Source organism: Gymnoscopelus microlampas, assembly GCF_963454915.1.
Source record: "Gymnoscopelus microlampas genome assembly, chromosome: 15".
NCBI lineage: Eukaryota > Metazoa > Chordata > Actinopteri > Myctophiformes > Myctophidae > Gymnoscopelus > Gymnoscopelus microlampas.
Window position 1 is genome coordinate 47,650,968 of NC_139952.1, and position 13,545 is coordinate 47,664,512.

Sequence of the window (13,545 nt, forward strand, 5' to 3'; positions counted from 1 at the left end):
GCCCTATTATTGCCCCTCCCTCGCTCTCTTTCTGACATTCTCTCCATCTGGAACCCTCCCTCTCTCTATCTCTCTCTGATGATATCAACACCTCATATGTAGCAGACAGAGCAGAACATACAGGGCCAGATTAACTGTTTGTGCCCAGGGCTGTCAGTGTGGTGGGGGTGGGGGGCGCCTGTCCCACTGAGGAAGAAAAGGTTTTCTTCCTCAGTGGGACAGGCATTGAAACCGGGCCTGAGAACACAGAGAGACGTGTAAACAGAATGTGAGTTAGATAAAGAATAAGTTATGACTCTGACATTAACACAGTGTGAGTCACTCAGAGTCTCCACTAGCCTGACGCAGTTCACTCAGAGGAGTGGGCGGGGCCTATGGTCTGGAGACAGACAGGCTCCACAGCAGTTTACTGTAAACCATGTGACCACAGAGGAAGTTTGTTTGCTGCTTTGTGTTGCTCTCTCTCTCTCTCTCTCTCTCTCTCTCTCTCTCTCTCTCTCTCTCTCTCTCTCTCCCTCCCCCCCTAGTCATCTTATAATAAGCTTTATGAGGACCAATTAGCCTATATAAGGATAAGGTTGAAAATGGGTGAAGTGCTCCTTCTTTAAGTAGATCTACAAGATCACAACACGTCACACATTGCGACGTGTTGTGGGCTTGTAGATCGGCTACTTTTGTCGAGAGACTCCATCGTGCAACAGGGCATAGCAGTGGCGGCCATTTTGTGGTGCCACAGATAGAAAATCCATTAATTTCACCCATAGAGATTTCCAAAAATATTTACAAAAAATATTTACATAAATTATTTTAAACCTGGAAGCCATTTCATTCTGTGTCAAAAAAGATGTGAAAAATGCTTAAACATTCAAATATTTTTTTGACACAGAATCAATTGTTTTATGGCCATTATTCATCAGCAGCCTGGATGGCTTGGCTCCAGGCATAAAATAATTTATACAAATATTTTCGGAAATCTCTATGGGCAAAATGAATGGGATTTATATCTGTGGCACCACAAAATGGCCGGCACTGCTATGCCCTATTGAGGAGTCTCTTTTCCCGGTGTTTCGCCCAGGTGGACAGGGTGTGAGGTTAGGGTTAGGCATAATGTTTGTGAAGTTAAATGTTAGGGTTTAGGCGCAACCTGGGCGACACACAAATGAAAGAGGGAGTCCCTGCCCTCTTGGGTATAAATTGAGCTTCATCGTGTACATAGTGGACACGGTGCATGACTCTGCTTTCAAGTGTATCCCATGTATCACCAGATGTTTCATTACATTTGACATGTTCCTCTTTGTACACGTTGTATGTCCCAGTGTTAGAATCCTTTCAGTTGAAATGCAGCCACACAGTTTATCTTTAAACATGTTTGAACAGTGTTTAAGCTAACAAGCTACATGCTGCTGTCAGAGCAGTAGTGTTGTTGACAGTCACATGTGCAGTGATGCTTCTGTTGGCTGTAATATCCATTTTAGAACACCGGGGGCAAACTGACAGCTAAGGAATTTAAGTGGCTTTTTTTAAAATTATACTGTAAGTTTCCTGGCCCAAGTGGAAGATGCGTTCTGCCGGCCCAGAGGGTCTTCCAGAGCTGTGGGTCATTTATAATGTTGATCCCAATTGTGTGTGTGTGTGTGTGTGTGTGTGTGTGTGTGTGTGTGTGTGTGTGTGTGTGCGTGCGTGCGTGCGTGTGTGTGCTAGTTAACTGCATTGACCTGGTATTCCAGCTCTATGTTCATTGCTGGTTTAGATGAATACAATAAAAAGCATCAGTATTGTGAGTGTTCAGGACCAGAGACCAGGAGCAATCACCTGCCGATTGACAGGAAACCAGAGGAACATCATGTATATTAGCAGTAGGCGTGGTTTAGGAACAGTAGGAGAGTAAAGCACAGTCTGTGCACGTGACTGTGTTTGTAGCTTTGCAGGCACGTGCACAGATAGACATCTAAGGGGGCTTTAGCCCTCCCCTTTTAACTGTCTGGAAAAAGTGTCCCCTCTCTCCAGACCATAAATGTAGCTTTTACTATGTTGAAAGAAATGCTAAATGCCTCCTTTCTCCTAGTCTGGGATCCAGCCTGCTTCACTACGTTCGGCGGATTTTTTTTTTCTCTCTTGGTTTCTCAGTCTGGAAAGAAGCTCTTATTTGACTGGTTTTGCAGAACTACACTGGAACTACATATGTTACGTAAGGCTAGCCTGGTTCCAGACGAATCGGCCTTTGCAAAATTGCATGCACTTTAGCCCTCGGCAGATTAGGTCTGGCCCCCCTCCATAGAGATTTCAATTCTCTCCCTCCGCAGTTGTGCGGAACCAACCAGGGCCCAGTATCCAAATGTGGGCAGGCTTGTCACCTTATTTGGAGCAATGACGTGCAAGGAAGCACTGCTCTGATTGGTTCGTTCAAGGAAGCACTGCTCTGATTGGTTTAGGTCTAACCAATAGAGTCCGTTTGGATCTTTTTGTAACCGCCCCTTGGAAGAAAATCTACCGTTGATAGGGACCAGACTAATATCCACGCAGTGTGTCGTGTGATATTGTCTGGCTACGCGAGGCTAACGTAAGGCAACATCGTTGCTGATTGGATGTTGTTCAAACAAATCACGACATTTTTTGTCCTGCCCCGCACCACAGACCAATCAGAAGCCATGGCTCGATTCCAGCCGTATGGCATGTCCCGCCTCCCTTGGAGATAGGAGGCTTTCCAGACTGAGAAACCAAGTGAGAAAAAAGAAATCCGCCGAACGTAGTGAAGCAGGCTGGATCCCAGGCTACCTTTCTCCATTACTGTACCAGAGGGCTAGCCTGGCATTGCCAGACTGATGCCTGAAGGCAGCATTCAAGAGGATTGCCTTTTCTGATCTGGTCTGCGTTGTGAGCTTGTAGATTGGCTATTTTCACCACAAGTGCCCTTTTAGAAATGTCAGCCTCTAACATTCTCTGCACTTCCCTGTATAGCTGTGTGTGTGTGTGTGTGTGTGTGTGTGTGTGTGTGTGTGTGTGTGTGTGTGTGTGTGTGTGTGTGTGTGTGTGTGTGTGTGTGTGTGTGTGTGTGTGTGCGCACTTTGTGTATATGAAGCAAACATATACTGTTTTCTGGTCTATTCTGACTGTAATCTTGACAGGTTTAATAAAGACCAAAGATGAGTCATTGTGAGGAGAGAGAGGAGGAGGGAACTGACACACAGCACATCCACAGACCAGAGCCTCCACCTGTGTCTATGAAGAGTGAACCTGGACCTCCAGATACAAAGTATGTCAATCCTCCTTTACAATATATACACAACACTAACACAACAAAGTGATCTTATGCTAAGTTACATTAATGACAAAAACAAGACATAGCACCTAATCATGTTGTATCATCCCTGTTCAATGTTTAGCTATAAATATGTTGTAAGTTACTATGTGTGCAGTTTGTGAATGAAGTCGTACTAATCACAGTGTGGTGTTCAGTGGTGATGCTGCATTAGACAGGCTGGCTGCTTATGTGCATGTACAGTATGCAACAAGCTATGTAAAATCTATCAGTCTATCACCTGTTATTGTACTGTATATTTAGTCAAATGTTTTCTATTATTTTATTGCTATTTCAGTTGTCTTGTTGCTGCAATGTTGTGTGAGGAAACTAAAAGATGTTACCCTTTTAGAAGTAAAATGGAATGTAACAATGAAAAAGCAAATGGTCTTTTTCATTCACACAAACATTTATATGATTCCAGAAGTCTGTACCACAGACCAGAGTCTCCAACACTCAGCTATGTGTCTTTGAAGAGTGACTGGTCTAGAAGAATCCCTCCTAACTTCAGTTATGAACCTGGACCTCCACACACGTATGTGAATCCTCCTACACAATATACACAACACTATATCACAACTAGGGATGGGCATATCAGATAGTTTTGCTGACGTGATTATCTGGTTAATTAATTGTTAGAAAGGGTGAAATACAGTTATGAACCACATATCCTACCCAAAATGGATTAAACTGTAGATGGATTGTGATCTACGACATATCTGTGACGTATGACCATTGATATTTTCTGAAGTGGGTGAGTACACCTACAGTAATGCACAGTAATGCACACTTTTGCATTGCATGTGCATTGCATGCAATATTAATAAATAATGCACATTCAATATGAAAACATTGTGACAGCGCACCTTTGCAAATATGAAAACATTAAATTGGCCTATTACACACATTCTAAATAGAATAGAATTAAAATGTGAATTACATGAATGACAAATGCAGAATATGATAACAATAGTAGCCTATGGCTGGTAGATCATGGGCGTCATTTTTATTTATTTCTTGTGATTCTGTCATTTAAAAAATGATCAAGAAAGATTTTGGGGCCAAATGTTCTCTTTTGTCAAGAAAAGTGCTCTCAAGACTCTTGCTGGAGCCCTCATTCAATGCCACTTTGACTATGCTTGAACCTCTTGGTTCTCCAACATCTCAATTTAACTATAAACCAAGCTTCAAACCTCCCAAAACAAACTGATACGACTACTTCTCTGCCTAAAGCCCATGCATGACCCACCTAATTCAACACACTTTGCTAGTCTGGGATGGCTCAGGGTAGAAGACAGGGTTAAGCAATACAAAATTGCATTAGTATTTAAGATGGTCAAAGGGCAGTGCCCTCATTACCCTCATACCTGACTAACTACTTCTCTAAAGTGAATTCAATAGACATAGATTATATTAACGTTATATCCTCCCTGGTCAAAGTTTATCTATAGATTGTAAGTTACTGTGTGTGTTCAGTTTGTAAATGAAGTCGTACAAATCATAACTAACTAGAAAAAGTGCTCCTCGGAGCACAGGTCTCCGCCAGGTCAGGTAGGCTATTGTGGCCTCCTGGTGGCGCTATAATAGGCCAACGTGAAAAGGGTGCCATTTCTTCTTAGGCCTTGCACGACAATCGGACACTGACTGCATTCATGATTTGAGGCATTTTGTTAAAAACATGTGTTTCGCTAAATTAGACCTGTTGGTGGCGCTATAACAGGCCAATGTTAAAAGGGTGGCATTTGTTCCTCAACATTTTGTGAATGTGCGTGCAAAGTTTGAGCGCAATTGGACGGTGCGTTCATGATTTGCAGAATTTTGTTCAAAACAAGCCAATAATGCAAACTTTAGATGGAATATGAAAAATCAAACACATCCGTCGTGATCACATGACTATAGAGATCATGTGTACCGATTTGCGTGAAATTTGGATAAAATTGGAAGGAGTAGTATAAAAAAATCACACCTGTGTGAAGGTAGCGGCGCCTTTAGCCAAATGAATTATAAAATGAAATTATTAAATATTTCTAGATATTACTCATTGTTTATTTAGTCATTGTTTATATAGACATCTAATTCTATGTTCATGACATCATAGTGATGTCATGAATAGTAACATAGTGATGTCATGAATAGTGACCAATCAGAACGTTGACGGACCTGACCAATCAGAACGTTGACGGACCTGACCAATCAGAACCTTGGCGAGCCTGACCAATCAGAACGTTGACGGACCTGACCAATCAGAACCTTGGCGAGCCTGACCAATCAGAACGTTGACGGACCTGACCAATCAGAACCTTGGCGAGCCTGACCAATCAGAACGTTGACGGACCTGACCAATCAGAACCTTGGCGAGCCTGACCAATCAGAACGTTGACGGACCTGACCAATCAGAACCTTGGCGAGCCTGACCAATCAGAACGTTGACGCAAAAGCCAGGTATAGAGGGCTAATATCAGCGCCGCTAAAAATGTGTTTTACACAAGTCGGCCTCCTGGTGGCGCTATAAAAGGCAGATGTGAAAAATGCAGGGCAAAGGTTTTTCCTTGACCTATAGGGAGTGTGCATACAAAGTTTTACACAGATCGGTGCAATTATAGGTAAAAACACGAATCGGCCTGTTATAGCGCCACCATGAGGCTGATTTGAAAATGTTCAAATGGCATTTCTTCCTCGGCCTAATGGGAATGTGCGTGCAAAATTTCACGGAGATTGCATGCTGTGTTCATGATTTGAGGCATTTTGTTCAAAACGGTGCACTCCTGCAAACTTTGGAAGACATTTTTATCCAATCAGGATGGAATATGAGAAATATGAAAGACCGTTTTGTTTAATGACTATAGAGATACTGTGTACCGATTTGTGGGATTTTTGGACAAAATCTGTAGGAGTACTGTCAAAAAATGTGTTTCGCACAAATCGGCCTCCTGGTGGCGCTATAACAGGCCCCTGTGAAAAATTTGGGGCAGAGGTTCTGCTCTGGTATCCAGGGACTGTGTGTGCACAGTTTGGCTGCGAGCAAGCCAACGGTGCCGGAGATTAGCTGTACACAGACAGATCGAATGACGGACGGACGGACACGCGGACGGACGGACAGGGGGTAAAACATACTCTCTCGCCATGCCTTTCGGCCTGGCGGAGACAATAACCGCAAATAGCTGATCTACAGGCTCACAACACATTGCGCTGTGACGTGTGGTTGAGCTTGTAGATCAGCTATTTTCGGTGTGCGATATGCTTCCCAATGACTGAAATCAGTTGTGGCGACTGAGAATTTGAATCCACTTAGATGTAAAATGGGACTAAAAATAACAAATATTGAACACATTGAATTCACATGATAATTATAGAAACATGTATATGATTCCAGAAGTCTGTACCACAGACCAGAGTCTCCAACACTCAGCTATGTGTCTATGAAGAGTGACTGGTCTAGAAGAATCCCTCCTAACTTCAGTTATGAACCTGGACCTCCACACACGTATGTGAATCCTCCTACACAATATACACAACACTATATCACAACTAGGGATGGGCATATCAGATAGTTTTGCTGACGTGATTATCTGGTTAATTAATTGTTAGAAAGGGTGAAATACAGTTATGAACCACATATCCAACCCAAAATGGATTAAACTGTAGATGGATTGTGATCTACGACATATCTGTGACGTATGACCATTGATATTTTCTGAAGTGGGTGAGTGTACCTACAGTAATGCACAGTAATGCACACTTTTGCATTGCATGTGCATTGCATGCAATATTAATGAATAATGCACATGCAATATGAAAACATTGTGACAGCGCACCTTTGCAAATATGAAAACATTAAATTGGCCTATTACACACATTCTAAATAGAATAGAATTAAAATGTGAATTACATGAATGTCAAATGCAGAATATGATAACAATAGTAGCCTATGGCTGGTAGATCATGGGCGTCATTTTATTTATTTCTTGTGATTCTGTCATTTAAAAAATGATCAAGAAAGATTTTGGGGCCAAATGTTCTCTTTTGTCAAGAAAAGTGCTCTCAAGACTCTTGCTGGAGCCCTCATTCAATGCCACTTTGACTATGCTTGAACCTCTTGGTTCTCCAACATCTCAATTTAACTATAAACCAAGCTTCAAACCTCCCAAAACAAACTGATACGACTACTTCTCTGCCTAAAGCCCATGCATGACCCACCTAATTCAACACACTTTGCTAGTCTGGGATGGCTCAGGGTAGAAGACAGGGTTAAGCAATACAAAATTGCATTAGTATTTAAGATGGTCAAAGGGCAGTGCCCTCATTACCCTCATACCTGACTAACTACTTCTCTAAAGTGAATTCAATAGACATAGATTATATTAACGTTATATCCTCCCTGGTCAAAGTTTATCTATAGATTGTAAGTTACTGTGTGTGTTCAGTTTGTAAATGAAGTCGTACAAATCATAACTAATAACCGCAAATAGCTGATCTACAGGCTCACAACACATTGCGCTGTGACGTGTGGTTGAGCTTGTAGATCAGCTATTTTCGGTGTGCGATATGCTTCCCAATGACTGAAATCAGTTGTGGCGACTGAGAATTTGAATCCACTTAGATGTAAAATGGGACTAACAATAACAAATATTGAACACATTGAATTCACATGATAATTATAGAAACATGTATATGATTCCAGAAGTCTTCACCACAGACCAGAGTCTCCAACACTCAGCTATGTGTCTATGAAGAGTGACTGGTCTAGAAGAATCCCTCCTAACTTCAGTAATGAACCTGGACTTCCACACACGTATGTGAATCCTCCTACACAATATACACAACACTATATCACAACTAGGGATGGGCATATCAGATAGTTTTGCTGACGTGATTATCTGGTTAATTAATGGTTAGAAAGGGTAAAATACAGTTATGAACCACATATTCAACCCAAAATGGATTAAACTGTAGATGGATTGTCATCTATGACATATCTGTGACGTATGACCATTGATATTTTCTGAAGTGGGTGAGTACACCTACAGTAATGCACAGTAATGCACACTTTTGCATTGCATGTGCATTGCATGCAATATTGATAAATAATGCACATGCAATATGAAAACATTGTGACAGCGCACCTTTGCAAATATGAAAACAATACATTGGCCTATTACACACATTCTGAATAGAATTAAAATGTGAATTACATGAATGACAAATGCAGAATATGATAACAATAGTAGCCTATGACTGGTAGATCATGGGCGTAATTTTTCTATCTTTCTTGTGATTCTGTGATTTAAAAAATGATCAAGAAAGATTTTGGGGTAGAATTTCCTCTTTTGTCAAGAAAAGTGCTCTCAATACTCTGCTGGAGCCCTCATTCAATGCCACGTTGACTATGCTTGAACCTCTTGGTTCTCCAACATCTCAATTTAACTATAAACCAAGCTTCAAACCTCCCAAAACAAACTGATACGACTACTTCTCTGCCTAAAGCCCATGCATGACCCACCTAATTCAACACACTTTGCTAGTCTGGGATGGCTCAGGGTAGAAGACAGGGTTAAGCAATACAAAATTGCATTAGTATTTAAGATGGTCAAAGGGCAGTGCCCTCATTACCCTCATACCTGACTAACTACTTCTCTAAAGTGAATTCAATAGACATAGATTATATTAACGTTATATCCTCCCTGGTCAAAGTTTATCTATAGAAAATAAGTAACTGTGTGTGCAGTTTGTGAATGAAGTGGTACAAATCACAATGTGGTGTTCAGTGGTAAAGCTGAACTATACAGACTGGCTGCCTGTGTGCATGTGCTATCTATGTAACAAACTATGTAAACTGTTATTGTATGTATTGTTTGTAAAATGTTACTGTTTCTATTATTAATAATATTATTAATTTGATATTTTGTTCTGTTTTCTTGTTGCTGCAAAGACGAAACTCAAAACATTTTCCCTTTAAGATGTAAAATGGGACCTAACAATAAGAAATCTTGAACAAATTGACCTCTTCATTCACATTATAATTATAGAAACATTTATATGATTTGCGTGCGACTTCCGTGCAAATCTTATAAATGTTTCTATAATTATAACAAATATTGAATCAATTTGCTTCTTCATTTACATGATAATTATAGAAACATTGTCATGATTCCAGATGGCCGTACCACAGACCAGAGACTCCAACACCCAGCTATGTGTCTATGAAGAGTGACTGGTCTAAAGGATGGGTTCCTTACTTCAGTAATCAACCTGGACCTCCACACACAGAGTATGTGAATCCTCCTATACAATATACACAGCAATATAAAGCATAACGGACAGTAGCGATCCAGATAAATATAAACCATCTTTGAAAATTGTCTTGAAGGTCTCGAATGACTGAGAGCAAACTGGGAGGCTTAAGAATGGATCTTTGAACCGCTCACACTAGACTAGAGCATAATCATGCCTGACATTTGCTCTGGATCTAGGCTGGGGTACGGAATGCCCCCCGCTCTGTGTATCTCAATGCCAATGCAAATTCAAGAAGTAGACATAGGATTCATTAACACTATATCCTCCCTGGTCAAAGTGTATGTAGATTGTAAGTTACTGTGTGTGTTCAGTTTGTGAATGAAGTCGTACAAATCATAACTAATAACCAAAAATAGCTTATCTACAGGCTCACGACACATCGCGCTGTGACGTGTTGTTGAGCTTGTAGATCAATTATCTTTGGTGCGTAACATGCTTCCAAATGACTGAAATCAGCTATGGCGACGGAGAACTTTACTCCATGTAGATGTAAAATGGGACTAACAATAACATATTGACCAAATTGAATTCACATGATAATTATAGAAACATTTATATGATTCCAGAAGTCTGTACCACAGACCAGAGTCTCCAACACCCAGCTGTGTGTCTTTGAAGAGTGACTGGTCTAAAGGAGGAGTTCCTAACTTCAGTAATGAACCTGGACCTCAACACACAAAGTATGTGAACCCTCCCATACAATATACACAACACTATAAAGCTGCCCTCACACTACAGGGGTTTTTTAAATCTTGAACAATTTGGAATTCTAATAGCATCACACACTACAGGAGAATCCTATTAGATTCTCTTATAGGATTATCTTGAACATGCACATACTACCAGCTTTTAAAACAATGACCATAGCCGTGGGAACTAGGAGTGCTGAGTGGGCGGACACCCCCCTCAGGTCCCCACCCAGGAGGAATATGTAGTATAGTTTGTATTAAAAGGAAAATGTGGGGAATAATGTAAAGTATCCATGATTCTAACATGCATGGTACATCATTATCAGACCAATATTTATCCTTCAAGTTGTTGTTTAGCCCCAAAATGTTTGGATATTAAGGATATATATCACATGATAATTATAGAAACATGTATATGATTTGCGAAAACGGGTGTCACACGCAAATCATATAAATATTTCTATAATTATAACAAATATTGAATAAATTGACTTCTTCATTCACATGATAATTATAGAAACATTTATATTATTCCAGAAGGCTTCACCACAGACCAGAGTCTCCAACACCCAGCTATTTGTCTATGAAGAGTGACTGGTCTAGAAGACAACCTCTTAACTTCAGTAATCAACCTGGATCTCCACACACAGAGTATGCGAATCCTCCTATACAATAAACACAACAATATAAAGCACAACGGACAGTAGCGATCCAGATAAATATCAACCATGTTTGAAAATTCTCTTGACGGCCTCCCATGTCTGTGAGCAGATCAGGAGGCTTAATATTGGATCTTTGAACCGCTCACACTAGAGAATAATCATGCCTGACATTTGTTCTGGATCTAGGCTGGGGTACGGAATGCCCCTCCTCTGTGGATCTCAATGCCATTGCAAATTCAAGAAGTAGACATAGGATCTATTAACGTTATATCCTCCCTCGTCGAAGTTTATCTATAGATTGTAAGTTATACTGTGTGTGTTCAGTTTGTAAATGTAGTCGTACAAATCATAACTAATAACCGAAAATAGCTGATCTACAGGCTCACAACACATTGAAGACGTGTTGTTGAGCTTGTAGATCAGCTATTTTCGGTGTGCGACATGCTTCCAAATGACTGAAATCAGCTGTGGCGACTGAGAACTTTAATCCATGTAGATGTAAAATGGGACTAACAATAACAAATATTGACCAAATTGAATTCACATGATAATTATAGAAACTTTTATATGATTCCAGAAGACTGTACCAGAGACCAGAGTCTCCAACACCCAGCTGTGTGTCTTTGAAGAGTGACTGGTCTAAAGGAGGAGTTCCTAACTTCAGTAATGAACCTGGACCTCCACACACAAAGTATGTGAATCCTCCCATACAATATACACAACACTATAAAGCTGCACTCACTCTACAGGGTTTTCAAAATCTTGAACAATTTGGAATTCTAATAGCATCACACACTACAGGAGAATCTTATTAGATTCTCTTATAGGATTATCTTAAACATGCACATACTACCAGATTTTAAAACAATGACCATAGCCATTGGAACTAGGGGTGCTGAGTGGGCGGACACCCCCCTCACGTCCCCACCCAGGAGGAATATGTAGTATAGTTTGTATTAAAAGGAAAATGTGGGGAATAATGTAAAGTATCCATGATTCTAACATGCATGGTACATCATTATCAGACCAATATTTATCCTTCAAGTTGTTGTTTAGCCCCAAAATGTTTGGATATAAAGGATATATATCACATGATAATTATAGAAACATGTATATGATTTGCAAACACCTCGGGTGTCACATGCAAATCATATAAATATTTCTATAATTATAACAAATATTGAATAAATTGACTTCTTCATTCACATGATAATTATAGAAACATTCATATTATTCCAGAAGGCTTCACCATAGACCAGAGTCTCCAACACCCAGCTATTTGTCTATGAAGAGTGACTGGTCTAGAAGACAACCTCTTAACTTCAGTAATGAACCTGGACCTCCACACACAAAGTATGTGAATCCTCCCATACAATATACACAACACTATAAAGCTGCCCTCACACTACAGGGTTTTTAAAATCTTGAACAATTTGGAATTCTAATAGCATCACACACTACAGGAGAATCTTATTAGATTCCCTTATAGGATTATTTTGAACATGCACATACTACCAGATTTTAAAACAATGACCATAGCCATGGGAACTAGGGGTGCTGAGTGGGCGGACACCCCCCTCACGTCCCCACCCAGGAGGAATATGTAGTATATTTTGTAATAAAAGGAAAATGTAGGGAATACTGTAAAGTATCCATGATTCTAACATGCATGGTACATCATTATCAGACCAATATTTATCCTTCAAGTTGTTGTTTAGCCCCAAAATGTTTGGATATTAAGGATATATATCACATGATAATTGTAGAAACATTTATATGATTCCAGAAGTCTTCACCACAGGCCAGAGTCTCCAACACCCAGCTATTTGTCTATGAAGAGTGACTGGTCTAGAAGACAACCTCTTAACTTCAGTAATGAACCTGGACCTCCACACACAGAGTATGTGAATCCTCCTAAACAATATACACAACGGACAGTAGCGATCCAGATAAATATCAATCATGTTTGAAAATTGTCTTGAGGACCTCGCATGTCTGTGAGCAGATCAGGAGGCTTAAGATTGGATCTTTGAACCGCTAACACTAGAGGATAATCATGCCTGACATTTGCTCTGGATCTAGGCTGGGGTACGGAATGCCCCCCCTCTGTGCATCTCAATGCCATTGCAAATTCAAGAAGTAGACATAGGATCTATTAACGTTATATCCTCCCTGGTCAAAGTTTATCTATAGATTGTAAGTTATACTGTGTGTGTTCAGTTTGTAAATTGAGTCGTACAAATCATAACTAATAACCGAAAATAGCTGATCTACAGGCTCAAAACACATTGAAGACGTGTTGTTGAGCTTGTAGATCAGCAATTTTCGGTGCGCGACATGCTTCCAAATGACTGAAATCAGCTGTGGCGACGGAGAACTTTAATCCATATAGATGTAAAATGGAACTAACAATAACAAATATTGACCAAATTGAATTCACATGATAATTATAGAAACATTTATATGATTCCAGAAGTCTGTACCACAGACCAGAGTCTCCAACACCCAGCTGTGCGTCTTTGAAGAGTGACTGGTCTAAAGGAGGAGTTCCTAACTTCAGTAATGAATCTGGACCTCCACACACAAAGTATGTGGACCCTCC

General features: G+C 40.3%; 1 protein-coding gene across 1 annotated transcript in view; it reads left to right on the plus strand.

Annotated features, from left to right (window-relative positions):
- Nucleotides 1-13,545, plus strand: part of LOC311062402 (uncharacterized protein) — a 700,443-nt gene that overhangs the window by 181 nt on the left and 686,717 nt on the right. The window contains exons 2-11 of the mRNA XM_084081416.1: nt 3,126-3,253; nt 3,723-3,833; nt 6,672-6,782; nt 7,983-8,090; nt 9,453-9,566; nt 10,159-10,272; nt 10,819-10,932; nt 11,521-11,634; nt 12,183-12,296; nt 12,730-12,843. Coding sequence (XP_083937542.1) covers nt 3,144-3,253; nt 3,723-3,833; nt 6,672-6,782; nt 7,983-8,090; nt 9,453-9,566; nt 10,159-10,272; nt 10,819-10,932; nt 11,521-11,634; nt 12,183-12,296; nt 12,730-12,843 — 1,124 coding nt within the window. The 5' untranslated portion in view covers nt 3,126-3,143. The remainder of the gene's footprint in view (nt 1-3,125; nt 3,254-3,722; nt 3,834-6,671; nt 6,783-7,982; nt 8,091-9,452; nt 9,567-10,158; nt 10,273-10,818; nt 10,933-11,520; nt 11,635-12,182; nt 12,297-12,729; nt 12,844-13,545) is intronic.